Raw genomic sequence first — 27,985 nt, 5'->3', positions numbered from 1 at the left:
GATCCGACCTCTGGCTCCTCCTCCTCCTCCCCATGATTGACGGCTGGTCTGATATTGGCTCCTCCCCCTCCCCACGCCCCTGTGGGAAGAGCGTCACCCGGAAGTGGTTGCCGTTGTTGTGGTCGGTTTGACGGAAGTGACGCCAGGGGGGCCGCGGTCGGTGGAGGAGAAGATGGCGGCGGTGGGTCGGAGCTGACCCTGAGTTCAGGGGGTTGGGGGGGCGGCGGCAAAGCGCCGAGAGAGGCCGAGCGGGGAGAGGAGGGAGAGCCGGGGCCCCGCCATGAGCTGCGGTTAAAGGGCGGGTGGGGCTGAGTGCGGAGCGGCGGCTGATGTTGGTGAGTGAGAGGCGGCGGGGAGCCGGGGGCCGGGTGTGGATCGGGGGCCGGGGGTGGATCGGGGGCCGGGGGGGAGGCGGCGGAGGGCCGGGTGGGAGGCAGTGGGGATCGGGAGCTGGGCGGGGATCGTGGGTCGGGTGGGGCTCGGGAGCCGGGTGAGAGGCAGTGGGGGGCCGGGCGGGGATCGGGGGCCGGGTGAGAGGCAGTGGGGGGCCGGGCGGGGATCGGGGGCCGGGCGGGGATCGGGAGCCGGGTGAGAGGCAGTGGGGGGCCGGGCGGGGATCGGGGGCCGGGCGGGGATCGGGAGCCGGGTGAGAGGCAGTGGGGGGCCGGGCGGGGATCGGGAGCCGGGTGAGAGGCAGTGGGGGGCCGGGCGGGGATCGGGGGCCGGGTGAGGATCGGGAGCCGGGTGAGAGGCAGTGGGGGGGCCGGGTGTGGATCGGGAGCCGGGTGTGGATCGGGAGCCGGGGGCCGGGTGGGAGCCGGTGGGGGATCGGGGGCCGGGTGTGGACCGGGGGCCGGGGGCCGGGTGTGGATCGGGAGCCGGGGGCCGGGGGGGGGATCGGGGGCCGGGTGTGGATCGGGAGCCGGGGGCCGGGTGCCCCGAGTCGGGAGTCTTGCTGTAATCAGCCTGAACCGAGACTGGACGGAGATTAACGCCAGGCAGCTTTCACATTGAACATTCCGCCTGTCCTTCAAATGAATTCCCCCAGGGCGCAAAACTCCTTTTATTTTCTAATTTTTTTGGTGTTAAAATTCTGAGGAGATGATGGGGGTCAAACTTGGAGACTTGAGTTTGTTCATAGAAAAACACTCACCCTGACTCTAGCTGTTTGTGCGTCACTTAATTTACTGCATGTATTTTTAAGTGAAAGTTATTGACGTTGGCCGTTAAAGTCTTTTTTAATACAGATGATTTTCATACATGGCTGAGGTCCATTAAACCCACTGGTGTGACTGGGATTTAAAGAAAGTGTAAATACACACTTACTGTGTTGAAGCAAATCTTTTTTTTAATGCAGAAGAAATGTTTTAGACCAATAAATGTAGAGATTCAATTTCCATTCATTTGTTTGTGGCCTCATGCTGAAGCACAGTATGGTACAACCTGGCACTGTGACCACAAAGGCAATTTAAAACTTGTTATGCTTCAAATATAGTTTTGAATTTCAGATTACAAGGATCACCCTGGCAAGTGTTGCGAAAGGCAGTTAGTAGGGTAACATAACTCTTGAGATTGCAATAATGCTTAAATGTTTTTGAATGGAGTCACAATCTAAGGATAAGGGGTAAGCCATTTAGGACTGAGATGAGGAGGAATTTCTTCACCCAGAGAGTGGTGAACCTGTGGAATTCTCTACCACACAAGGCAGTTGAGGCAAATTCATTAAATATATTCAAGAAGGAGTTAGATATATTTCTTAAGGCTAAAGGGATATGGGGAGAAAGCAGGGACAGGGTACTGAATTTGGATGATTAGCCATGATCTCATTAAATGGTGGAGCAGGCTCGAGGGGCCAAATGGCCCACTCCTGCTCCTATCTTCCAAGTTTCTATGTTACTGTCTTTATAGTACAAGTGCCCATGCTTTTTGTCCTAAGTTGCTTAGATGTGTTCTATCAAGCATGGATAACATTTAAAACAGTGTTCCTGTTAATATCACAAGCTGTTGATACAAACAGAAGCTTTGTTCACCAGTAAAGTAACAGTACGAAACACAGCCTTTTTCAAGCATCCAGCCTCATACTGTTCAAATGGGCAAACCACTGGGTATGAAATAGAACTGAGTTGGCAGGACTTGTGGGTCATGTGGCCCAAGGGCTGCAGTGTGGGCATGCCTGCTTCAAAGCATCAAAATATATCAACTGATTATAATTTCTAAAAGACTTGAAATGTAGGCTTTAATCATTGTAGTGCTTAGTGGTTTATTGGGAATTATTTCTTCATAGCTTTGGTTTAGCAACTGTAAAATAGTTTTAATAAGTGTACCATTTGAGCTTCCTGATAGCTTAGTGGGTAAGCGCGCCTCACAGTGAGGTTCCTGTTCAATTCCTGGCGTGCGCTGAGCTATCTGATCTTACTCGCAATATAGTGGCCTTTTTTGGTGAACAAACTCTGTGTCTGATCATGGTCAAGTGCCTCTTCTTGGATCGTGGATGTTTGGATGTCGGGTAAGGATAGGATTGAGCTTGGATGTGATTTCCCCCACAGCTGAACAGCCTGTCACAAAGTTTCAACTCCAGATACAAAAATAGCCGTTTGGGCAAGGTATGAGATGGCTGCAGCAATCTGTGTAACCAATATGAAGAAAGAGGAAACATTGGGAAAGCAGAAGAAACCGTAAATATTTCCTTTTAGGCCTTTTCTCTGTAGTAATGAGCATTAGGGGCTAGTCATTTGAATGGAAGTAGGAACATATCTTCAAACTTTTACATTTTCTCTCTCCCACGCAGGAGCCGCTTGCTAGCGCGGAGCCTCCTTTGGGCAGGAGCCCGGGACGGTCAGGTCTGCGGACTTCCTCACGACTTCCGTCAATGTCACTCCACGTTCACCCAACAGAAGGCGCACTTGCAGCAGGGTGAGGCGTCGATGTCAGATATTTCCTCTTTCGATGAGAATGGTGTGACATTTCCTACCACAGTAAGACTCTCTTACTAGCAGCCTGGCCAAGAACTGACGATGCTTACTTAGAATCATAGCAATTTACGGCACAGAAGGAGGCCAATCGGCCCATCGTGTCTGACGGCCGAGAAAGAGCTCTCCAGCCTAATCATACTCCAGCTCTTGGTCCGTAGCCCTGTAGGTTCTAGCACTTCAGGTGCATATCCAAGTACTTTTTAAATGTGATGAGGGTTTCTGCCTCTACCACCCTTTCAGGCAGTGAGTTCCAGACCCCCACCACCCTCTGGGTGAAAAAAGTTCTCCTCAACTCCCCTCTAATTTAAATCTCTGCCCCCCTGGTTATTGACCCTTCTGCTAAGGGAACTAGGCCCTTCCTATCCACTGTATCTCGGCCCCTCATAATTTTATACACCTCAATTAAATCGCCCCTCAGCCTCCTCTGTTCCAAAGAAAACAACCCCAGCCTCTCCAATCTTTCCTCGTAGCTAAAATTCTCCAGTCCTGGCAACATCCTCGTAAATCTCCTCTGTACCCTCTCTAGTGCAATCACATCTTTCCTACTTGCTCCTCACCTCCTGGCAATGTCAGGTGGGAACCGCTGGAGCCGTACCCAGGGCTGTGAGGTCGCTGCTGTGTTGCCTTGCTACCTGTGGTTAAATATGTGAGACAATAGAAAATCAATAAATTATAAATGACCAAATCTTTTCGATAAGCACATGGATAGTACAGTAACTATACTGTACTATACCATATGTGTATGAGACGTGGAAGGTATATGTAATCATTCTTAACAGTGCACCACTCCCTGGCATATTTTGTGGTCTCTGTATGTGCCACTTGAAGGTACAGAGGTTTTTTTAAATATATATTCCTCCTTCCTGTTGGAAAGTGCAATCTGGCAGAGATCAGACCTTATTTTACAGGGAAATCTGGCCACAGACCTATGTTTCTCACTTGCTAATATGCCACCAAGCTACCTTGTGGTATACAAATATATAATTTAGATTTTAAAATAAGCAAAGCCTCAATGTAGTAGGATGTGATTTGTGCATGCCTTTCTCTCAAAGATAAAGTGTGCCCTGGCGAAAAGATAGAAGGCAGAGAGTAAATAGATTGCCCAGGTATAGCTAGTGGCATGTCCCAGGGACCTGTTCTCGATCTCCGTATGCATAAATAATTTGGACATTGGAAAAAATTGCTAGATTGCAAATTAGGCAAACTGTGAGGAAAAATACAAATTACTATAAGAGTAAACCAGTTAGGGAGTGGAGTTAGTGAGATGTGGCAAATACAGCTCAACGTAGGTAAGGAGAATGGAAATGTACCCTTAAAGGTAAAATTCTCAATGAATTTGAAGAGCAGAGAGGTCTAGGCATTGATACACACAGATATTTAAAAACCGTGTGGGGAACATCTTAGAGGCCAAATGGGATTCTGCTTTTCTACAGTCGGAAATTGAGTACGAAGGCAAGGAGAAGATGTTACATCTGTACAAGGCATGATTAGACATCGCTGTTCTCGATCTCCATATGCATAAATAATTTGGACATTGGAAAAAATTGCATGAAAAAAGACATGATTAGACATCGCTGCTCACGATGTGGTCTCCTCTACATTGAGGAGACCAAACGCAGATTGGGTGACCGCTTTGCGGAACACCTCCGTTCAGTCCGTAAGGGTGACCCCGAGCTTCTGGTCGCCTGTCATTTTAATTCACCGCTCCATTCCCACTCGGACCTCACCGTCCTTGGCCTCTTGTATTGTTCCACGGAAGCTCAGCGTAAGCTCGAGGAACAGCACCTCATCTTCCGATTAGGCGCTTTACAGCCTTCCGGACTCAATATCGAGTTCAACAATTTCAGATCATAACCTCGGCCCCTATTATATTTTTATATTTTTTAATTTTTTATCCACACTTTTGGTTTGTGCCTTTTCCTTTTTCTCTCTCCCACATGGCAACTGTCTCTCATTCTGCCAGCGCATTTCACACTTCATCTAGAGCCATTGTTTGTTTCTTTACCTGTCCTATTACCATCTCGTCTCACCTTGAATATCCCTTAATGTCTCTTCTTTCATCCCCTCCCCCATTTCCCGGCCCCCAAACTGCCTTTTGTTTCATTTCCTGCCTTTCTCTCAGTTCTGTAGAAGGGTTTCGACCCGAAACATTGACTCTATTTCTCTCTCCACGGATGTTGCCTGGCCTGCTGAGTTTTTCCAGCATTTTCTGTTGTTATTTATGATTAGACAGAGTATTGTGTGCCGTTTTGGGCTGCCCATTATAGAAAGGATATTGAAGCCATGGAAAAGATGCAATGCTAATTCACAATGATGATGGTAGGGATGAAAGAATGTAGTTATGATTAAAACAAGGTCTGTATTCACAGAAATCACAGAAACCCCACAGTGCAGATAGAGGCCATTTCGGCCCATCGAGCCTGCACCGACACATATCCCACCCTATCCCCATAACCCCACGTACGTAATCCCCCTAACACTAAGGGTCAATTTATCATAGCCAATCAACCTAACCCGCACATCTTTGGACTGTGGGAGGAAACCGGAGCACCCGGAGAAAACCCACGCAAACACAGGGAGAATGTGCAAACTCCACACAGACAGTCACCCGAGGCCGGCTTCGAACCCGGGTCCCTGGCGCTGTGAGGCAACAGTGCTAACCACTATGAGAAGGTTAAGGGGGATCTAATAGAAGTGTTCAGAATAGTTTGATAGGGTATATAGTGAAAGATTATTTTTCCTGGTCTGGTGAATCAGGTGGGCAAAATGTTATGGCTACTACTAGCTAGGGAGGCTAGAATTATTTTTAACACCAAGGTTTATTAGGGTACGAAATGCAATAACACAAGTGCCTGCTGAATCTAAGCCAATCGTTACATTTAAGAGGGATTAAATACTTAACAAAAAACATTAAGGAGTACAGGTAAAGATCAAAGAATGGAATTCTAACGGGGAGCTGGTACAGTTACAGTGGCCCCTTTTGTGCTAAACACTTCTATGATTTCACACACACACATGCACACACCATATCTGAGTCTGAGCCATGTTTTGGCAAAAGGCACACGCAGGAGAAGCCAGGTACTTTCCCCTCTGGGATGCAGGAAGATGCCGTTGGCAGTTGTGTACTTTCACAGCAGCATTCGGCAATTGGAGATGGTGCAACACCAGGAGCTAGCTGTACAATTGTACAGTGCAGTAGTAAAAGCTGATCTTTCTGTGCACATATTTTGTACATGTCCTGTTCAAGCATTACTGGGAGTATTGTTAAATGGGATTATTTTCAATGATTTTCTGAAAATGCAATGACGCAATTCTCTCCAGTGTTTACTGTGCTCTGTTGAGTTCTAAAATTAATGACATAGGTGACTGCTAAAGTGGTCCATTTTGGGGCTTTATAATGTTTTTAAAAATATAATCTTTGAAGAACAGATTTACTCCTTAATCTCATGCTAAATATGTTTTGAGCGTATGCCCTGTTCTATGGGAGATTGCTGACTTTAATGATCATTGATATTGTTAATTGATGCAGCAGTGAATGCCACCAAATTAAGCTTTAGCTGATGAAATGGCCAGTTAACTAATATACCCCAAGAAGTGTAAAGATTTTTCGCTACTTGTAGGCTGCTACACACCAGAGCACCTTTTCCAGATTGGAACAGCAGGACAGTCCGAGCATCAGAATGTTTCCTAACTGCTGGCAAGGCAGTTCCAGGATCAACCAGCAGGAGTTGCCCATTTCAGGGAGAGTGAGTCATTGGCTGACAAATCTCCTCTAACTAATCCATTTTGAATATAATTCCTTCTCCGAAACTTATACTTAAACGGCATCGTAAGGGAGCTGAATTTTACAGCTTGTTTTGAAATACAATTAATGGAATAATCTAGATAAGATTATCAGTGATATCAAATTGTAGGAATGTTCAATAAAGAGTGATATGTGGAAAACGACCATTGCTTTAGGCCAGGATTAAATAGCAAAAAGGCCGCTTTGCTTCTGTGGAAGAGGCAATGGAAAGCGATGGATTTATCCCCTGCGTATTGAATCGCCAGTCCCAGTCATCCTCACCCCTGAGGGAGTTGTGGGTGAAAGTGAGGAACATCCCCACAAGACGGGAAAACTGGTGTCTAAATCACAGTTCACATTCACGCAGTTTTTGTCACTTAATTACTGACTAACGGTGGCCGCAGAGAAGATTGAGAGACCGAGTTGAGGCTTGGTTTTTTTCCCCACCTATAGGTGCGAACCAGTTATTTTTCAATTAGCAAAAGGATTGTCTTTTAGAAAAAAACAGCTGGGATTCCAACTCTTGAATGCTGCCTTGTTGGAATCCCTGTTGGAAGTGTGTTTGTGGATTGGATTTGGCTGTGTTGCCCACTGTGGGATAACAGCCAGCTGACCATTTGGTCGTGAAATTACGATTTTGGTAATTGCAAGCACACCCACCTTGGCGCTAGGGAGGACTGGCTGGAAATTGAAGCTAGCCCCTCCCCAGATTGTGATAGGCTCTCAGCAACTGAACAATGGGTGCTGGGAGATGGATTAGGAGCATAGTTGGTTCAGGGGTACCGGGTTCAAGGGAAGAGAGCAACTCTTGTAGTACTGCTACAATATTGTATGAAAGTGTGCTAAACAAATAATGTTAATATGCAGAAATGATACCCTCTATAGCAAAAGAAACTAATGCTGGGTGGTAAACGTAGCTAAATATAAATGCTGCTTCCAAGAAAAGCACACATTTTGATTTAATTTTGGGAATGGAAAACTAGCCTTAAGCTTGCATCAGACAGTCAGGCCAGCAGTCATTTTACGTTCGCAAGACGATATCCGGAGGTGGAACTAGCTTGAACAGTGTATTTCAGGGTTGGACCATATCGTAACTCAGACTTTGCATAGGAGCTGACGCTGGACAGCAATGCAGCTTCGCTTTGGACGAGTTTTTTAACTGCCACGAATTGCAGCACACAAACGAATGCATGCCTCCACAACAAGACCCTGCCTCACAATTTCAGGGCTTCACTGTATAGGAATATTGGGCAAGGCACCGCAGAGCTGTGCCCCAACAAGCATTGCTGTCTATTTGTAGAAGAACAATTAGCCTGCCTGAATATTTCCAGAATTATTCTATGAGCATTATGAAGAGACTTTATTCAGTGCCTGAACAGGTACCGTCTAATGCACAAAGGGTTGCTCCTTTTGTTAGTTCATTACTTTTCCATTGTAGTTAAAATGGGTGAAAATGATCAAAGTTTTTATGCAACTAATCTGTGGTTTTGTTTTATAGTACAGCATGTTGCTGTTTTAGAATCACTGACATTTCCACACAGAATGAGGCTATTTGCCCACCGTGCCTGTGCCATGGCTGGTTTTACATTGGAGCGTATTCTAATCTTCTTTTCCCCACTCTATCTCTGCAATTTTCTCAAACCCTATACAGGTTGAACCCCGGTAATCCGGCACCCGACGGTCCGGCACCTTCAGTGGTCCGGCACGAATTGAAACCGGCGGTCTTTAGTTTGCGGAGCAGCCGCTCGGCGGCGCCACCGTTTCCCGCGATATAAACAAACATAATATTGTACCTAATATTGTTATTTTAGGTGTTATTTACCTAACCCTCAGTGGTTCGGAATTTTCAATGGTCCGGCACCGGCCTTGTCCTGAGGGTGCCGGATTACCGGGGTCCAACCTGTATCTTCTCCCAAGTGCTCCGTCCCTCTGATTCCAGCCTTCTATGCATCTCCCTCCCTTCATCCCACATTAGTGGCAGAGTGCTAAACCGCCTCGGTCCTACATTTTGAAGCTTCCCCCCTTAAACATCGGCACCTCTTTCTCTAGCTATTAAAAATCTCAAGACCCATCTCTTTGGCCGTGCTTTCAGTCACCCCTCCTAAAGTTCTTTCCCAGATCAGCGGCAGTTTTTCTTGTGCCTATTTGTAATGGGCCTTGATACTTTTCTTACATTAAAGGTGCTGTATAACGACAAGTTGTTGTAAAATGGAGATTGAGCCAGTGCAGCATTGCCTACTTGTTACTCATGAATGAATGAAAATACAGCCGGGATGAATGGTTAAATTTCCAACTTTAACAGCAGTAAAAGCTTATTTACCTCTAGAAAAAGTGCCCTGCTTATCAGCGTATAAACCATCGACTTGCATCTTGTGCATCAGTAACAATGCAGACGTGCACCCCTTTTCAAATAACAAAGGCAAGAAAAATATGTAGATGATTTCCATAGAAAATGAATGGTTGGAAGTTGAACTCATTGTCTTGTTCTGCTAGGCAAAAGCTCTTCTCGGGTGTTGGCAGGGCTGGCTCGGATTTCAATTGTTTAATAATTAAAATTGCAGCAGATTTGCTATTGTTTTCTTTTTCTCGTGAAGCAGTCTTTGACGGTTGCCATGGTTTAGGATCAGACTGTGGCTTTTTTCTACTCGTAGGTAAATTGTAATTTTAATTTATTGATTACCATCCCCCTCCCTCCTTGTGACATTCTTGCCACTAGATTAATTTATTTTAAATTTCAAGTTTAAAATTAGCACTTTGTGAAATACTAAAAGGTAAAATGTTCTTTATGCATTTAACAACTTGCTGATTTACAGAGTTGGAGGCCAGGGCTGGCTGAAATGAGAGAGTAGGTCTATAGTTTTTTTCAATAACGGAGGCATCTTACTGTTCCTGCCTAAAGCAATAAATTAAATCATAATTTGCAGGTTCCATTAAACTTCAGAAAAATAATAGCCTGAATACGTAGCACATGGAAGATGCATAAAGAGTGCATTGTCTTTAAATCTGGATACAATGTCTTGAAACTGGCCACTGAGTTGAGTGGGTGGGGAAGTTGTACAGTTGCTGGCTTCTAATGAAACCCCTGCTAAGCAGTCATTAACTGGGTCACCTGAACTCTTGAGAAACTTTTGTCAGGCCCCTTAAGTGAGAAGCTGGATAAAATTTCAACTGAAATGACCGGCTAAAGAATCAAAAACTCAGTTTTTGGCAACTTAGCTTTGTGATAAGCCTATGATTCAGATAGAAGGTGCCAGGTCCCATTCCTGGTCTGTGGTAAGTTGCTGATCCTGGTTAGGGCTGTGCTGGAAGTGCTACAGTTAGCTCGGCACCCCTGGGTTCGGGAGGAGAAAGTAAGCCAGGGTTATCACTGCTCAATAGCCCTGCTGGAAATGTGCGTGTGTTGTCACAGGGTGAAATGTGGATCAGCTTAGCTGTGATGTCCCCATGGATGAATAGCCTACTGACTCACTATTGAATAACGGCCATTTAGGAGAGGATCCGGAGCGTGACTATAGATCAGAACCCTAGCAGATTCAGTGCCCTCAGCAGAGCAGGAAGAATGTTGAAAAAGAAAACAGTCTCCTACTAAGTTTTTAAAAAACCATAATTACTGAATGACATGCACAGTGGCCCTGATATTTGTGGAAGGGGCGGGGGCGCGTGTTCGTTGGGGGGGGGGGGGGGGGGGTGCGACAGGACATCATTATCGTTTTTTTACTCCATTTCCCACCTGCCAGCCGGCCAGATTGAAGGTCCGGGCAGGAAAAGACCACAGACGGGGACGGTCCCCGGCAGTGGGAGAAGATTGTGGGGGTGGGATGGCTGGCTCGAAGCGTGGCAGCATGGAGGGAGGGAAAGATCGGGGCATATTGGGTTGGGGATAAGAACGCGGCAGAAGATTTGCTTATGGGCCCGGTAGAATCACTCCTGCTCCTCCTGGCCCGCAAGCAATGCTCTAAAAAGCACTTAATTGCGCGATCCGGCTGCTCCAGCCTTCCTTTACCTTGTGGGTTTCCCAAACCCTAGGATACCTGGCCGGCCAGCATTGAATTCAAATAGCTGCCAAAATATTATAATGCCGTCCCAGTGTTCACTGGTTGGTTTTCACATATTTACCAATTTAACCCCCTCCCGCCCGTCGTGGGGGCATTAAAATTCTCCCCCAGTGTCTCTTTTAGAAACTAGGCGGTGGGGCTTTCAAGGTAGTAATTCCATCTCAAATCGGATGATAAATCATGAAAGAGCAATTTAAGACCTCGGTGGTGCCACTTAGTGAAATAGCTGCACTGTAGCTCCCTCTTTGGCATCTGTCCTGTAATAAAATTTCAGTTCGTCGTAGAAAGGTGCACGACAGGCTTCCTGGACCCTAAAGTTACTGATTTCAATGGATTGATTTTTTATCTTCACCACCTCTGCAGTAATCTGGGTGAGTGGATCGTATTAGAACCCGCCTAATTTTCATTATAATTCTCCTGCCATTGATTTGAATGGAATGAAATCGGGTGGGCCGTATAACAGGCGGGCGATGGAATCTGCCAGGTCACTGCCCAGGTGTTGAAGATGAAAACCTATCCCAGTTGATGCACAAAGAACTCTTCTGTGAAAAAGCAGCAGTTCAGTCTCTTACCTAGTTATCGCTTGTGTTAAATAGCAGTGAATAAGGAAAGGTCTGTGTTCATTTAGATATTAGAGATTATGTAGTTACACATCAGTTTAATGCTGAATAGGTGAGAACGTCAGAGGATTAGCTAACAAGCTTTGTGCTAAGGGTTGAAACCTATGACTAAAAATATTTTATTTTATTTTAGTCATTTTATGGTAACTTACCCCTTTTTAAAAAGAGATACATATTTGTTGTGTTGTACTAAATATTGAAAACCCCGGGTTGAAATGAAAGGCTAGAGCAGTGGTGATATGCCGATTGCTGCCAACTGTGCGTTAATTTTTGTGCTATGCTGAGGTCGGCAAAGGCAGGTGTGGAACAGAAAAGACTGATTTCCTATAGCTGTGATTTCATTGGATTCTAAACACACCTCAAAACCCAGTTGGCTGTTTCAGGCTATTTACAGACTATTGCTTTTGAGACGAATTTATATTAGTAACAAAAATTGTTACCAATAGTGATCACTATAAACACTGATACTGATGGTAAATACTGATAGTAAACAGTATAAACACTGATATCAATAATGAGCAGTATAATAGCTAACTGATACCGATAGTGAGCTGTATAAACACTGATAGTAAACAGTATATACAGCAAATGCAGTATAATGTGGATAAATGCGAGGTTATCCACTTCAGTGGCAAAAACAGGAAGACAGATTATTATCTGAACGGCAATAGATTGGGAAAAGGGGAAGTGCAACAAGACCTGGGTGTCCTTGTGCACCAGTCGCTGAAGGTAAGCATGCAGGTACAGCAGGTGGTTAAGAAGGCAAATGGTATGTTGGCCTTCATAGCGAGAGGATTCGAGTACAGGAGCAAGGATGTCTTGCTGCAGTTGTACAGGGCCTTGGTGAGACCACACCTTGAGCATTGTGTGCAGTTTTGGTCGCCTTATCTGAAGAAGGATGTTCTTGCCATGGAGTGAGTGCAGCGAAGATTCACCAGACTGATACCTGGGATGGCAGGAATGACGTATGAGGAGAGATTGGGTCGATTTGGCTTATATTCGCTAGAGTTTAGAAGAATGAGAGGGGATCTCATTGAAACTTATAAAATTCTAACAGGACTAGACAGACTAGATGCAGGAAGGATGTTCCAGAACCAGGGGTCACAGTCTAAGGATAAGAGGTACGCCATTTAGGACAGATTTGAGGAGGAATTTCTTCACCCAGAGAGTGGTGAACCTGTGGAATTCTCTACCACACAAGGCAGTTGAGGCCAATTCATTAAATATATTCAAGAAGGAGTTGGATATATTTCTTAAGGCCAAATAAATCAAGGGATATGGGGAGAAAGCAGGGACAGGGTACTGAATTTGGATGATCAGCCATGATCTCATTAAATGGCAGACCAGGCTCGAGGGGCCGAATGGCCTACTCCTGCTCCTATGTTAAACACTGATATCAATAATGAGCACTATAAAAGCTAACTGATACCGATAGTGAGCTGCATAAATGCAAACTGATACCGATAGTGAGCTGCATAAATGCAAACTGATACTGATAGTGAGCTGTATAAATGCTAACTGATACCGATAGTGAGCTGTATAAATGCTAACTGATACCGATAGTGAGCTGTATAAATGCTAACTGATACCGATAGTGAGCTGTATAAATGCTAACTGATACCGATAGTGAGCTGTATAAATGCTAACTGATACCGATAGTGAGCTGTATAAATGCAAATTGATACTGATAGTGAGCTGTATAAATGCTAACTGATACCGATAGTGAGCTGTATAAATGCTAACTGATACCGATAGTGAGCTATATAAATGCTAACTGATACCGATAGTGAGCTGTATAAATGCTAATTGATACCGATAGTGAGCTGTATAAATGCTAACTGATACCGATAGTGAGCTGTATAAATGCAAATTGATACTGATAGTGAGCTGTATAAATGCTAACTGATACCAATAGTGAGCTGTATAAATGCTAACTGATACCGATAGTGAGCTATATAAATGCTAACTGATACCGATAGTGAGCTGTATAAATGCTAACTGATACCAATAGTGAGCTGTATAAATGCTAACTGATACCGATAGTGAGCTGTATAAATGCTAACTGATACCGATAGTGAGCTGTATAAATGCTAACTGATACCGATAGTGAGCTGTATAAATGCTAACTGATACCGATAGTGAGCTGTATAAATGCTAACTGATACCGATAGTGAGCTGTATAAATGCTAACTGATAGTGAGCTGTATAAATGCTAACTGATACCGATAGTGAGCTGTATAAATGCTAACTGATACCGATAGTGAGCTGTATAAATGCTAACTGATAGTGAGCTGTATAAATGCTAACTGATACCGATAGTGAGCTGTATAAATGCTAACTGATAGTGAGCTGTATAAATGCTAACTGATACCGATAGTGAGCTGTATAAATGCTAACTGATACTGATAGTGAGCTGTATAAATGCTAACTGATACCGATAGTGAGCTGTATAAATGCTAACTGATACCGATAGTGAGCTGTATAAATGCTAACTGATAGTGAGCTGTATAAATGCTAACTGATACCGATAGTGAGCTGTATAAATGCTAACTGATAGTGAGCTGTATAAATGCTAACTGATAGTGAGCTGTATAAATGCTAACTGATACCGATAGTGAGCTGTATAAATGCTAACTGATAGTGAGCTGTATAAATGCTAACTGATAGTGAGCTGTATAAATGCTAACTGATAGTGAGCTGTATAAATGCTAACTGATACCGATAGTGAGCTGTATAAATGCTAACTGATAGTGAGCTGTATAAATGCTAACTGATAGTGAGCTGTATAAATGCTAACTGATACCGATAGTGAGCTGTATAAATGCTAACTGATAGTGAGCTGTATAAATGCTAACTGATACCGATAGTGAGCTGTATAAATGCTAACTGATACCGATAGTGAGCTGTATAAATGCTAACTGATACCGATAGTGAGCTGTATAAATGCTAACTGATAGTGAGCTGTATAAATGCTAACTGATACCGATAGTGAGCTGTATAAATGCTAACTGATACCGATAGTGAGCTGTATAAATGCTAACTGATAGTGAGCTGTATAAATGCTAACTGATACCGATAGTGAGCTGTATAAATGCTAACTGATAGTGAGCTGTATAAATGCTAACTGATACCGATAGTGAGCTGTATAAATGCTAACTGATAGTGAGCTGTATAAATGCTAACTGATAGTGAGCTGTATAAATGCTAACTGATACCGATAGTGAGCTGTATAAATGCTAACTGATACCGATAGTGAGCTGTATAAATGCTAACTGATACCGATAGTGAGCTGTATAAATGCTAACTGATAGTGAGCTGTATAAATGCTAACTGATACCGATAGTGAGCTGTATAAATGCTAACTGATAGTGAGCTGTATAAATGCTAACTGATACCGATAGTGAGCTGTATAAATGCTAACTGATAGTGAGCTGTATAAATGCTAACTGATAGTGAGCTGTATAAATGCTAACTGATACCGATAGTGAGCTGTATAAATGCTAACTGATACCGATAGTGAGCTGTATAAATGCTAACTGATAGTGATAGTGAGCTGTATAAATGCTAACTGATACCGATAGTGAGCTGTATAAATGCTAACTGATACCGATAGTGAGCTGTATAAATGCTAACTGATACCGATAGTGAGCTGTATAAATGCTAACTGATAGTGATAGTGAGCTGTATAAATGCTAACTGATACCGATAGTGAGCTGTATAAATGCTAACTGATACCGATAGTGAGCTGTATAAATGCTAACTGATACCGATAGTGAGCTGTATAAATGCTAACTGATACCGATAGTGAGCTGTATAAATGCTAACTGATAGTGAGCACTATAAACACTGACAAGTTAAACTTTAACGCGACATCATGGATAGAATTTTCTTGAAGATTGGAAAAATAAAATCATGTCTTGTGGTTTGGTTGAATTGAGCAATACGGTGACGATAGGTGAATATCAATCTGAGTAGCATTAATACTACTGGAATTAATTTATTTGGGTGCCTGATAATCTAACTACAGGAAACTAACTCCCTTTTAACCGGCATCTAAATATCCGGAAATCTCTGTTAACCGGCAAAATTCGGGAGTAGGTTCGGTTAAGTTTTATTTTACTATATATTAGTGGCCGTGTAACCGGGGTTCCTGGATCTGTGGCCGTGTAACCGGAGCTCCTGCACCTGTGGCCGTGTACGGGGCTCTCATACCTTGGTAAGTATACCTCGCTGTAATCCGGACTTTTTGATCCACCGGCGCCACGCCGGTCCCGTCGGTGCCGGATAAAAAAAAGTTTCCTGTAGTTGCTGACGTTAAGCCTTGAGAACTGCACGAAGATTTGTGTTTAAAAACACTTTCTAATTGTACTCAATACATTGGGCTGGCACAGGATTGCTGTTGTAGATGTTAAATTTCTAAAATGTAGCTACTAGCATGAGCATTGTGCTACTTCCGAGGTTCGAAAGATGCCGTGGTTAATATTTACGTTGTCGGGAGGGGATGGGCAGCTGGGGTGAGCACTTGTAGCCAATAATTCTGTAGCATTTCTCTCAAATTAAATGCGTTCATTTTGTCTTGATCCGTATTAAGATTCATGCTTTTGACTTTCAGGGTATTAATGGCAGGAAACGTGGATGTGTACAACTCTTCTGTTCATGACTCCTGTGTTTCTTCGGGGTTTAAAACCCTGTACGAGGAGGGATTATTATTCGATGTCACGCTAGTAATTGAGGATCATCAGTTCCAGGCTCACAAGGCACTATTGGCTACACAGAGTGACTACTTCCGAATAATGTTCACAGCTGACATGAGGGAGCGGGACCAGAACAAGATTCACCTTAAGGGACTCACGCCAACAGGCTTTAGTCATGTCCTTCAGTTTATGTATTATGGCTCCATTGAACTGAGCATGAGCACTGTCCATGAGATCCTGCAGGCCGCCATGTATGTCCAGTTAACTGAAGTGGTGAAATTCTGCTGTTCTTTCCTGTTGTCAAAAATCTGCTTGGACAACTGCGCAGAAATCATGCGACTCTTGGACGATTTCAGCGTTAATATAGACGGTATCCAAGAGCAACTGGACAAGTTCCTGCTAGAGAATTTCGTGCCGCTCATGTCCCGAGCTGACTTTCTGTCCTACTTGAGTGTTGAAAAGCTTTTGTCATGTTTGGAGAATGATCAGCTGAGCCGATTCCCAGAGATTGAGCTCTTTGAGGCGGCGCAGGCCTGGCTGCGACATGACAGAAGCCGTTGGAGGCACACCGATGCCATTGTTCAGAATGTCAGGTTTTGTCTGATGAATGCGACAAACGTTTTGGAAAAGGTTAGTATGTTTGAAAGCAGTAACCGAGGCTCGACACTTAGCTAGACCATTGTGTGTGCTGTGGGGAAAGTATCAGTCAGGATCCAGTTACTCTTTGCTTTAGCCGGCTGATCTGTTATAATCGTTGGCGCTTACTCCTCACCTCCTTTGCTTCTTCCTTCACTTTTTTTGCTATTGCTTTATGCTGTCACTGATTATGCAGGATTCTTGTATCGTGGGGTGAGGAAATGTTATTATGACGTTTATGAAAAACTAAGTTACATAAATTTTTTGTGTGTGTCATATTTATAGTACTGTGATGTGAAAGCTTTTTTGATAAAACACAAGAACTTAGATAAAAATGCTTTGGTCTAGCAGTTCATAGAATTGATTTCTCATTAATATCACTTGGGGAGGAAGGTAGCTTTTTGAATGTTACCCCAATGCGAGCCATTATATTAAGCTTTTCTAGTAAAAGCTCTCACGCTCTGCTTTGATACTTCTCCTTTCAAGCTAGAGTGCTTCCCATCTCTTGGTTGTGAATGGCAGTACCAACACCTTGGATTCTTGAGAAGCAGGTTTTAGCAAGCCTTTTGGTCATTGGTGGTCTGTAGATTCCACTTCACGTGGAACTGGGACTGAACCAGAGTGGTCCTGGATCCAGCCACACCAGGAGATAGTGTAAGATAGTATTAACATAGAGGCAGGACAGAAAGACAGATCATCGTGGGTTAAGAGTTAAAGGATCAGTTCACATGATTGATGTTCAGAACAAAGTATTATCCCTATAGAATTGGGCTATCACCAGGCTTTGGTCGGTTATCCGGACTCGATGGGTGACTGGCATTACTTTCAACTTTTGTGAAATCAACTGAACTAGAATTATTTCTCTAACTTTTCAAAAGAACGTGGCTCTCCAGCAGTCATTTCACAGTTTTGCTTCATTCTTCTGCGGTTTGATGGTGGTTCTGTCATCTTTTCTTACAGTGGGAAGGGGGTCCAAGTGTATTTGTGTTCAAAAAATCCTCTTGTTCAAACCCAGACCCAGCAGGGTCCATGCAGAAGGCATCAACATGTTGAGATTTGAACAGGACATTTTGCCCTTGCACATTGCAGCAGGAGATTGTCGAGATTCTTTGTTTGGAGCTGAGAGCACGCCAGCAAACTGTGCAGAAGCTGTTGTATTCGTGCATGTCATAGTCATCGTGAATTCAGAGAAACCAAGTGAACTTAGAAAGCCCAAGAGATTTGCATTCAGGCAGATTTTGATGGAGTTCCGTCCCCTTTAAAGGAGAATTGTGTACCCTTCCGCACTTGTGTTTATTCAAATCTGTGCACACACAATTTAGTACAATTCCACATTAGCAGGAAATGTCCTGTTTTATGTCCAACGTTTGTGCAGAATGATTGCAATACAATTGGTTATAACTTCTGTAAATGTGATGATTCTTGTAGCCAAGAAATACAGTGGAGCAGACTTAAGATCAGTTATTTTTCTCTCCCAGGCAATGCACTTCTTGCAACCGAGTGGACAGATGTGCAAGAGTTGCTGTGGAGGCACCTGCTAGGAGACCAGAGGAATGGTCGTCTGAGCACGCTTCCACTTTTCTCCTCCTCCCTCCCTTTGAATTATCAGCAGCATGGTTATAATCAGAGCTGTAGTAATGTGGGAGCTTGAGCCTGCACTCTCCCTTCTTTCCTCTACCCACTCCATCCTATTCTTCCTCCAGTACCTTGAGCTCTCCGCCACATATAACTGATGATCAGTTCTGAGGAGATCCAATCCCATTCAAAGTTTTGTAACCCACAAACAGAACCATTTTAAACCAGCGTTACCGGTTATGCTCAGCTTTAGAGCCTATAGCCCAAACAACACAACTTGTTAATCATATGACTGGCACGGCACTTCCTTGGCCATACATCCAGCTGTGTTAAATTGATTAATACACATAACATAAAGCTAAGTTTGCTGCTTTAATATTACATTTAGTGGTGCTGTTTAATAATGACCTCCAGCTGCTATACCCCATAGGCCCTGGGCTTTGATCAACTCTGCTGTAGCCATTAGTGCTCACCTAGATGTCTCTAATCAAATGCTGTACAGTATTCACAGTGAACTCTGACACCTGTCTGCAGAAAGTAGGTCCTGCAAAATACAGGAAACTCTTTATTATCCGGCACCGACGGGACCGGCGTGGTGCCGGTTTATCAAAAAGTCCGGATTATAGAGAGGTATAGTTAAAAGGTACGAGAGCTCCGTACACAGCAACAAATCCAGGCTTCCCTGTTGCTTAGCAACATGTGCAGGAACTCCGGCCACAGACCAAGCGTACCTGTTGCTTAGCAACAAGTGCACCAACCCCAGTTACACAGCCACAGATCCAGGAACGGCCACTAATGTGAAGTAAAACTTACCTGAACCTACTCCTGAATTTTGCTGGTTAACAGAGATTTCTGGTTATTTAGGTGCTGGTAAATCGAGAGTTTCCTGTACTTCATTCCAACCAAAACCAATGGCAAACGATTGGATCAAGCCCAGAATTTTCTCCGGCAGATGCAAATTGAGCTTAAGGTGGTTCCACTGTAGTTATCAGTAGATGGCACATGTTACAGCTACTGCTTCTCTAAGTTGTGATTCGGTGAGGTGGGGCTGAAGGAAGCAGAGTTACTGTGCCAGTGTTAGTGACTGTAATTGCCGTTCATCTTATATATGTGAAAATGTACACATTTGTGCTGTTGATATAATTACAGAAACTTTCTTGAGCAAAATAGATGTGTTTTTGGTTTTTGGTGTTTTGTTTTGTTTGGTGGTGGGGAGGGAAGGGACAGGACACACACTTTTACTCTAATACAGCTCACCTTTTGCAGTAACACACCAGCCGTGTGGCGTGGACTGATACTCCCAGCACACAACAAAGTGTGGAGAGCATTTGTACTGGGGACACCGCCCTAGCCTGTAAGTCTTTGTGCATTTATTTGTACAGAACGAGTGTAAATAAAACACAAGCAGTAAGAATGATTGGAGCACAGTGTGCTAACTTGTGCAGACGGTGTAATATGATTGGCCATAACTCTGAGGAAGAAAGGCATGATACCATAGTTTTAAAATCGTAATTCATTTGGCACTTTTCTCAATTATTATGGAGGATCTTTTTGCTGTTTGATTTCTTTTTCTCCTCCCTTCCTCCCGAATTAATCAGTTGATCGACCATGGCAAATCGTGAAGTACGCGAGGTATCACCATGTGAGGCTGACCAGGTAACTTAAAGCAATGTCACGGGTAAATACTACCTGGAATTTTTTTTTAAATCTGACCATTTTTTCTTTGCGAAGAGGAAAATTATTTAACGATACATTTAAATTTTGTTCCTGCTAAAATGCTTCAGAGGTTTTGCTTTTCCTTCCCCACAAAAGATGCCACTATTTGATGGACATAAGTTAAATTATAAACAGGAGTAAACCACAGTAGCATGAGGCTAGCTACATCAGCCCAGAGTTTTCACACTTTCACAATCCCATCTTTATATGAATTCTACTATTGCGCAGTCAGATGCAACAAAATGCTATACAGGAAACTTTCGATTAACCGGCCCCTAAATAACCGGAACGCTCTATCCACCGGCAAAATTCAGGAGTCGGTTCAGGTAACTTTTATTACTTTTAGTTACTTTTTTTAATTGATTTGTTGCTGTGCAAGGGTGTAGCTGAAGCTGTTGCTAAGCTACAGAGACGCTTGCAACTTGTGCCCATTGTTCTGAAGCAGGGTTTGTTGCTTTATACGGAGCTCTGAGCTCCGTATCTTTTACTACAGCGTTCGGTTATCCGGAATTGTTGATGAACCGGCACCACGTCGGTCCCGTCCGTGCCGGATACCAGAAAGTTTCCTGTACTACAGAAACCAGCAATTCCGACTTTCAGACATTCATTCTGTATTCTTTCCTGCCCATCCATCCATGCTAATACAGAAGAATTCTTTGCTGCTTTATTATTCCAGCTTTAAATGGCCAGCATTGGCTCTTTACCAACTTCCATTTTGGAGGCTCATATTTTGTATTATAATTTGTATGACCTGATTAGGCGTGGGCTTGGTAGACACCATAAGCAGCACCTCAGGCAAATTCTTCCTATTACAACATTTGTGCTGTTGTTTAAGTAATAAAGTAGGTTGTATAGTGGACTGCAGTTTTATAATTGCATTTCTTTTTCTTTTCCTCCCCCGCCCCCCCATTGCTTCTGTTGATGCATGAACACGGTCCTTTTAAACTTGGGTTTTGTCACCTCCGGTTAAATATTTTGTTGGACTCATGCACTTTATTGGTTAACTCCTAAAGCCAGGCATGCTAGGAATGGCTCGGTGCTGAAATAAATATTCTTGGAAGGATCAACTCAAATTTATTTCTTATGAATTTTATATTTGGCACAGTGCTGTCCATGGTGACCCTTTACATTGCAGATCTGAAACCGATATGAGATTTACTGGGTAATCTGCTTTTGTTTTCTTGCAAGCAGTAAGCCTCATGAGATAATAATACGCCTTCTACATGTGACCCATCCTTTAGGGGATTGCCGTGCAGGTGTTGTGGAAAATTTTTAAGTGGGCTAATAATTGAGAGTTCCAAGGTTCCAAAATGCCCGCAATATACTTTTAAGTTCTTAAGAGTAAGAGAAGGCCTCACTGCCCCCGGCACTTTACTTCAGAGAGAGAGAGTATTGGTTGGGGGGGAAAATGTGAGGTGCTTCTAAAAGTTTGTTTTAAAAAAAAAAAACAAATTTGTGAACTCAGTTTATAAATTTGCCACATGGAGTGAGAGTGATCTCAACAGACCAGGAACATCTCTGGTTTGTTGCCCGGAGACTGGTGTCCCCCAGCCAAGGGACCGGAAAAATCAACCAAGGCTTCAGCTTTTGATCACTATCAAGTTCCCTTTGCTGGAAAGTGTGCCCACACGGAAGTCAGGTGAGGACAGGCATGGTCTTAACTGTGATGCCGCTGCGGTCAAATCGTTTGCCAGTATTCGCTTATTCTGAAGGATATACACTTGGGTAAGGTGCAGGTGGGCTGCTGGTGCCTATGAACCATTCCCCCAATGCAATTCCCTGCTGTCAGAAGAGGGAGGAGAAAATACATGTGTGCAATAATACTTTTTCCACTTACTGTGAGACATGTGTGCTTTTATATAATCGTCACATTCTGGATGGTTTCCATAATTATTTTAAACATTTTCCACAAGGTATTGGGAGCGTTACTTTGCCAAATCATGACATTAAATAGAGTCAGATCGAGAATCTGCCCATCCCTTCGCTGTTTTCTAAAGTTCAAAAAAGCCCCAAACTCAACTTTTCACTAATTCGGTAAGGAATTGGATAATAAAGAACTGTATAAAGTTTTTTTGCAAATTGACTTATTTCTTGTGGAAAAAACGCACTGTCATGAAATGATTTTTCAAGTGACTTTCCTTAAACTGGTTCCTGAATTCTACCTGTATTCCTAAGTTTTCATCAGAAGCTTATGGGCAGGGTTTGCATTGCAGTGACAGGGCACCTTGTATTTATTAGAGTGAGGGGTTGTGTTGATTACTGTATGTGACTGAAATGTGTAATATTTAAGTCCTAGGTTGTGTAAGAAAGAGACTCACCATGTAATACAGTTTCTATTTTCTTTGACCTGTACTGGCTACTGATAGTTAACACAATGTGTGGAGTTGTTTTTTGTTTCTCTTTCCCTCCCCCCAGATTATTGCACTTGGTATAAAGTGTCCTGTATAATCTCCAAATGAGGTCCAGTGTTCTACAGTCTGTGAAACCCCTGGATGCCATCATCAGTTTGTGCAAATGTCAAAGGGTATTCAACATGCACTTTAAATGGCCTCTCGGTTGAAACCATGCAGTAGAAAATAATCATTGCTGTAGAAACATAGAAAAATAGGAGCAGGAGTAGACCATTGGCCCTTCGAGCCTGCTCCGACATTCAATATGATCATGGCTGATCCTCCTCTCTATCTCAATACCATGTTCCTGCTCTCTCCCCATACCTCTTGATGCCTGTACTTTCAGAAGGAAACGTTAATGAGTGTGGCATCAAAACAATTCCACAATGAGTGCCTCATGTTTAAGTGAGGCCCACTTAAATGCGTTTCCATTCCCTGCAGCATAAAATATCCAGGTTAAGTTGGAGGTGGTCAGATATTTTATTTCATATGGGCAAACTCCATGCTGTCCTCCCTGTACCATAGTGAATTAATAATTAAATCATTAAGAACAAAGCATAGCTGCAAAGTTAACAATAAAACTAAAATATCGCTGTTGCTAAGGTTTAGTTTGCTGAAGATACTCTTCTTGATCAGCTGCAGTCATTTTCCCAATGAGATGGTGCAGTATCCATTAAGTGTTGCGATATGTCTTTTATCACACTTTGATCATATTCATTTGTAAAGTACTTGGGGAAAGTAGCCACATGCTTTCTGTGACAGTGCTCCACCCTACTAAACAGACTGAGGTAAAGTATGAGTTGTGTAATTAGATTTTACATCTACTTGCTCATTGTACTTGTGTGTAATTTACACTGCATCACTATTGCTAACGACAGTGTGAAGGCTGGATTGCAATGTTGATGAGCTAAAAGTGTCTGTTGTGGTCTGGCCTAAAGTTGCCCAACCATGAAGTCCTGTGCTTTTGGTATTGATTGCTGCAATTGGTCATTTTCTTGGACAAGGACTTCCTGTTGTAAACATTAACTCTATTGGGGTTGACGACTAGAACTGAACTGAAGACCGGAGCAGAAGTATTCTTGTTTAAAGTTAATCTTTCCTATTTCCAAATTGTCACCATTTTATTATATATTCTCATTTCTTCTCAGGTAAAGCCATCTGAATTTTATCGCTACTCTCGGCAGCTGCGTTTTGAGGTTGAGCAGGCTTTAAGTTACTTTCAGAACATTAATCAGCAGCCTCTCCTGGAGATGAAATCTAATCGCATTCGCTCTGCCAAGGCACAGACTGCAGTTTTCCGGGGAATGATTGGACACAGCATGGTGAATAGCAAGATTCTTCTGCTGCACAGGCCCAGGGTCTGGTGGGAACTGGAGGGCCCACAAGTGCCGCTGCGACCCGACTGCCTTGCAGTAGTGAACAACTTTGTGTTTCTGTTGGGAGGGGAAGAGTTGGGGCCCGATGGCGAATTTCATGCCTCTTCAAAAGTTTTTAGGTATGATCCCCGACAAAATTCATGGCTGAGAATGTCGGACATGTCAGTCCCCCGATCTGAGTTCGCCGTTGGCATCATTGGAAAATACATCTATGCCGTGGCAGGGAGAACGAGAGACGAAACCTTTTACTCCACAGAACGTTATGACATCACGCAAAACAAATGGGAATTCATTGATCCATATCCAGTTAATAAATACGGCCATGAAGGAACAGTTCTCAATAATAAGCTCTACATAACTGGTGGCATAATGTCCTCCTCAACCTCCAAACAAGTATGTGTATTTGATCCCAGTAAAGAAGGGACTATAGAACAACGGACAAGGAGAACACAAGTGGTTACAACATGCTGGGAGAACAAGGCCAAAATGAATTATGCACGCTGCTTTCATAAAATGATTGCCCACAATGGGAAACTCTATGTATTTGGCGGGGTGTGTGTAATTTTACGGGCATCTTTTGAGTCTCAAGGCTGTCCGTCTACGGAAGTTTATAATCCTGATGCTGATCAGTGGACTATCCTGGCGTCAATGCCCATAGGAAGAAGTGGACACGGGGTGGCAGTTGTTGAAAAGCAGATAATAGTGCTTGGTGGCCTTTGTTACAATGGTCAGTACAGTGACTCCATACTCACCTTCGATCCAGAAGAAAATAAGTGGAAAGAAGATGAATACCCAAGGATGCCTTGTAAGCTGGACGGCCTGCAAGTCTGCAGCCTTTACTTTCCTGACTTTATATTGGAGCATGTCCGGCGATGTACCTAAAACATGGCTGTGGCTACATTACACTAATCAACTGGAGGGGAAACAGAGCAGGTTTTTAAAGGATTTGGGTGAGAGCAAGTTATGCAGTATTGAAAAAGTATTGCCCTTGAAATACAAGATGCCAAAAGAAGAAGCTGTGTACATCTTTTCTGTGCAGTTCAGAGTGTTTTGGTTTTTTGTTTAATTTTATTCTGTGTAGTCTTTGTCAAAATCTATAATAGATTTTAGATTCATTAATTCTCTACCATTTAACTTTAAAATCTTTTAATTGTTAATGGGGAAGTTTGCGTTTGTATAACTGTACTTGACAAGTTGCCCCTCGATACCCTCAGCCTGGCACTCTTAGTACCTGGTACAATTTCTGAAGAGCTTCCCAGATACCCTGAATTTTTGACCACTTTTATCATTTATTAGGTTGTTCCTTTTAGTTTCCTCTCCTGTTTATAATTTTATCAACAATCTTGGCCTTTCCACTAAAATCTTATTTCCTATGAGTTTGTAACCACGATTTCCCTATTGTCTTTCACTGTCTGATCAATCTGGTTCAGAATGATGCACTCATCAAAGAACAAACTCTTTAAGACAGTAACATTTTGAAAAGACTCCATTGTGCTGTTAGTTTAATGCAGAAAGCCATAGAGATCACAAGAACCGGACAGGAAATCGATTTTGATTTGGGGGGGGAGTGCAGGTGAGCATGGAGGAAAAAGATGCAATCTAGGAGCTGGGAGAATTTTAGCAGAGTGAATCAGATTATTTTGGGGAAATGAAAACCTTTTGAAGGAAGTGTTGAGCTCCCTCGTGTGTATAATCCTGTGTTTAACAGATTAGTTTTGTGTGTTCACTTTTCATAAGCTTTCACATGAATACAATCTTTGTTTTTACCTTTATTTGTAATGTAAAAGTTGTATTTTTAGAGTTTCCAAGGGACATCCCTGGAAACCAAAACTCCAACGTGAATTGTATCCTCCGAATATTCTAGCTCCGACAGTACGAACTAATTTAAGAAAGGGTTGCTGGGAAATCCTTCATTAGGTCACTGCAATGTCTTTTGTATGTTTAAACTTTATCATCATTGTGTGAATGAAGGGGGTTTGAGATAATAGGCCAAGTTTTCATCAAAATTACAGGAGTCAGGTAAACAAGTCCCCCATTGATTTGAGTTGAAATGAACTGTATTGTGTTCGGGTGGTGAAGCACTGGAAAGGCTTCTCTTTTAAAAAGAAAAAAATGTTCTGTTCTAAGAACAAACCATTTTTCAAAATGCATGTAAATGTATATTTTAGTACCATCTCCATGCCTTTATTCCAAAATAAACAGTAAACTCTACTTGCAGCTTTTCCAACAACTGAACAATTTATCTTGCACATTTGTAACACTTTTTATTTCTCTTTGTGATCCACAAAGCTTATTTAAAGATATTGGACACGTTTACGATTTTAACCATTCTGGAAACCAAAAAAAAGTAAGTCATGGATTTGATTGTAGGAAAACTATAGTAGACTTATCAAAAAAATTGTAAAGGGACAAAAAAAATCAGGAAGTGTAAAAAGTGTTGCAATGTAAATACTGAATCTTATTTTTCACTGCGGGCAAAGTGGATGCATCAAGCTTCCAAATAAAGTGTATTTAGTTAGCTATAGTCTTGAAAGTTTGTGCTACAGAAAATTAAAATATTTAAAAACAGATGATTTATCATCACTGACATATGCCATTGTTGTAGCAATCAAATTTAAGACCTCAATTACAAGATGTCATCTATAAATCAACAAGCTATATTCATCAATCTTGTATAGGTGGCTGTAGTCACTAACACATCCTCGTCACTTTACAATGTGTTCCAGTTCAGTAAGGTGCACCTTTGCAAACAACCATTCTGCTTGTTTTATAAATTCCATTTCCACGAATAAAAGACCATCTACTAGACAGCATAATGTACAAATCATCACTGATTTTTTTTAACACAACTCCCTGTACTGAGTAGTTTGCTTTTTATTTGAAGTCTTAAGATGAGGCTAATTTATAATATTCAACAAAAGTATGTCTATAGGATGGGGGGAGGGTAAGAAATTAAACCAATCCATGAAAACAATTAGTAATAAGGGAAGACCATGTGTCATACAGAAGTATATTAAGATAACATTTTTGTGTCTGGAAACACTATTTGTGTACAAGTCATGTGCACTGTTCTGGGTTTTAACAAATTACCTTAATTTTAAAATCTTGCAATAGACAAAGGGAAGTTTCTCAGTCCCTTAATTTCATGAAAATTTTGGTAACTATAGGAAACTTTCGATTAACTGGCCCCTAAATAACCGGAAATGTCGGTTAACCGGCAAAATTCAGGAGTAGGTTCAGGTAACTTTTATTACTTTTTTTACTCCATTTGTTGCTGTGCAAGGGTGTAGCTGCAGCTGTTGCTAAGCTACAGAGACGCTTGCAACTTGTGCCCATTGTTCTGAAGCTGGGTTTGTTGCTTTATACGGAGCTCTGAGCTCCGTATCTTTTACTATAGCGTTCGGTTATCTGGAATTGTTGATGAACCGGCACAACGTCGGTCCCGTCCGTGCCGGATAACAGAAAGTTTCCTGTATAAGAAACTGGGCTTTCAGACTATTGTCCCAGGGGTTTTAAGTGCCTGTGTTCAGAAACTAAATCTGAGGTTAAGACCAGTCTGCAAGGATTCTTTCAGTAAATCATTGTTTTATTGTGACTGAAATTGGGGATACTGAAAAGCACAGCAAATCTAAACTTCTATAATGCATTGTCAAGGTTTTGTGTAAAAGGGAAGTTTTTCTACATTTGAAACAGACTATGTAAATCATAAACGTTAGGCTGTTCCTGGACCATTTCACATGCAGCCAGTGTAGGTAAAGCACGACAAAAGGAATGATAGTTTTCTTAAATGCTGTAACAATTTTTTTTTAGATTTTATTCTCCTACTTAAAACCTACACATCTTTGGTCGTTGTCGAATCACGGACCAGCTGTTCTGTTGGTGTTGAGGACTGCCTTGACCAGCGGGAACAGGCCGCAGCATTTACAATCTAAGGCAGACCCAAGTTGTAATGCATTTACATGTTAACTATTTGACTGAATGGTCATGTCTTATTATTTATATTAACTGTATACCCTCACTGGAAATTGGAACCACACTGCAGTACAATATACAAAATATTCAAATACCCACTTAATCAGTGCAAAAAATATTTTGTGACTTTTTAAAGCTGAAGCTAATTTGTAAAAAATGTAAAAAGTGTTAAATAAAAGAGTTGAATTTTAAAAA

At 42.5% G+C, this 27,985-nt stretch overlaps 1 protein-coding gene across 9 annotated transcripts; it reads left to right on the top strand.

Annotated features, from left to right (window-relative positions):
- Positions 1 to 154: 154 nt before the first annotated feature.
- klhl15 (kelch-like family member 15) lies at positions 155 to 27,985 on the top strand. Of its 9 annotated transcripts, none has more exons than XM_086006218.1 (6): positions 155 to 335; positions 2,789 to 2,913; positions 16,044 to 16,755; positions 23,591 to 24,623; positions 26,108 to 26,165; positions 27,629 to 27,985. In XM_086006218.1, the coding sequence occupies exons 1-6, from the start codon at positions 330 to 332 to the stop codon at positions 27,645 to 27,647; spliced, it is 1,953 nt and encodes a 650-aa protein (XP_085862344.1). In that variant the 5' UTR covers positions 155 to 329; the 3' UTR covers positions 27,648 to 27,985. The 9 variants fall into 9 exon arrangements, 7 of the variants coding, with proteins under 7 accessions (XP_085862344.1, XP_085862345.1, XP_085862343.1 ...); XR_015080766.1 differs by having other exon boundaries at positions 156 to 335; positions 23,591 to 24,768; positions 27,629 to 27,657; XR_015080767.1 differs by lacking the exon at positions 26,108 to 26,165 and having other exon boundaries at positions 156 to 335; positions 23,591 to 24,768.

This window comes from Somniosus microcephalus, chromosome 14 (assembly GCF_052327205.1).
Source record: "Somniosus microcephalus isolate GS21.2 chromosome 14, FLI_Smic_1.0, whole genome shotgun sequence".
Taxonomy (NCBI): Eukaryota; Metazoa; Chordata; class Chondrichthyes; order Squaliformes; family Somniosidae; genus Somniosus; species Somniosus microcephalus.
Note: the sequence above shows the minus strand (reverse complement) of the source record. Positions and strands in the feature narration are given on the sequence as shown.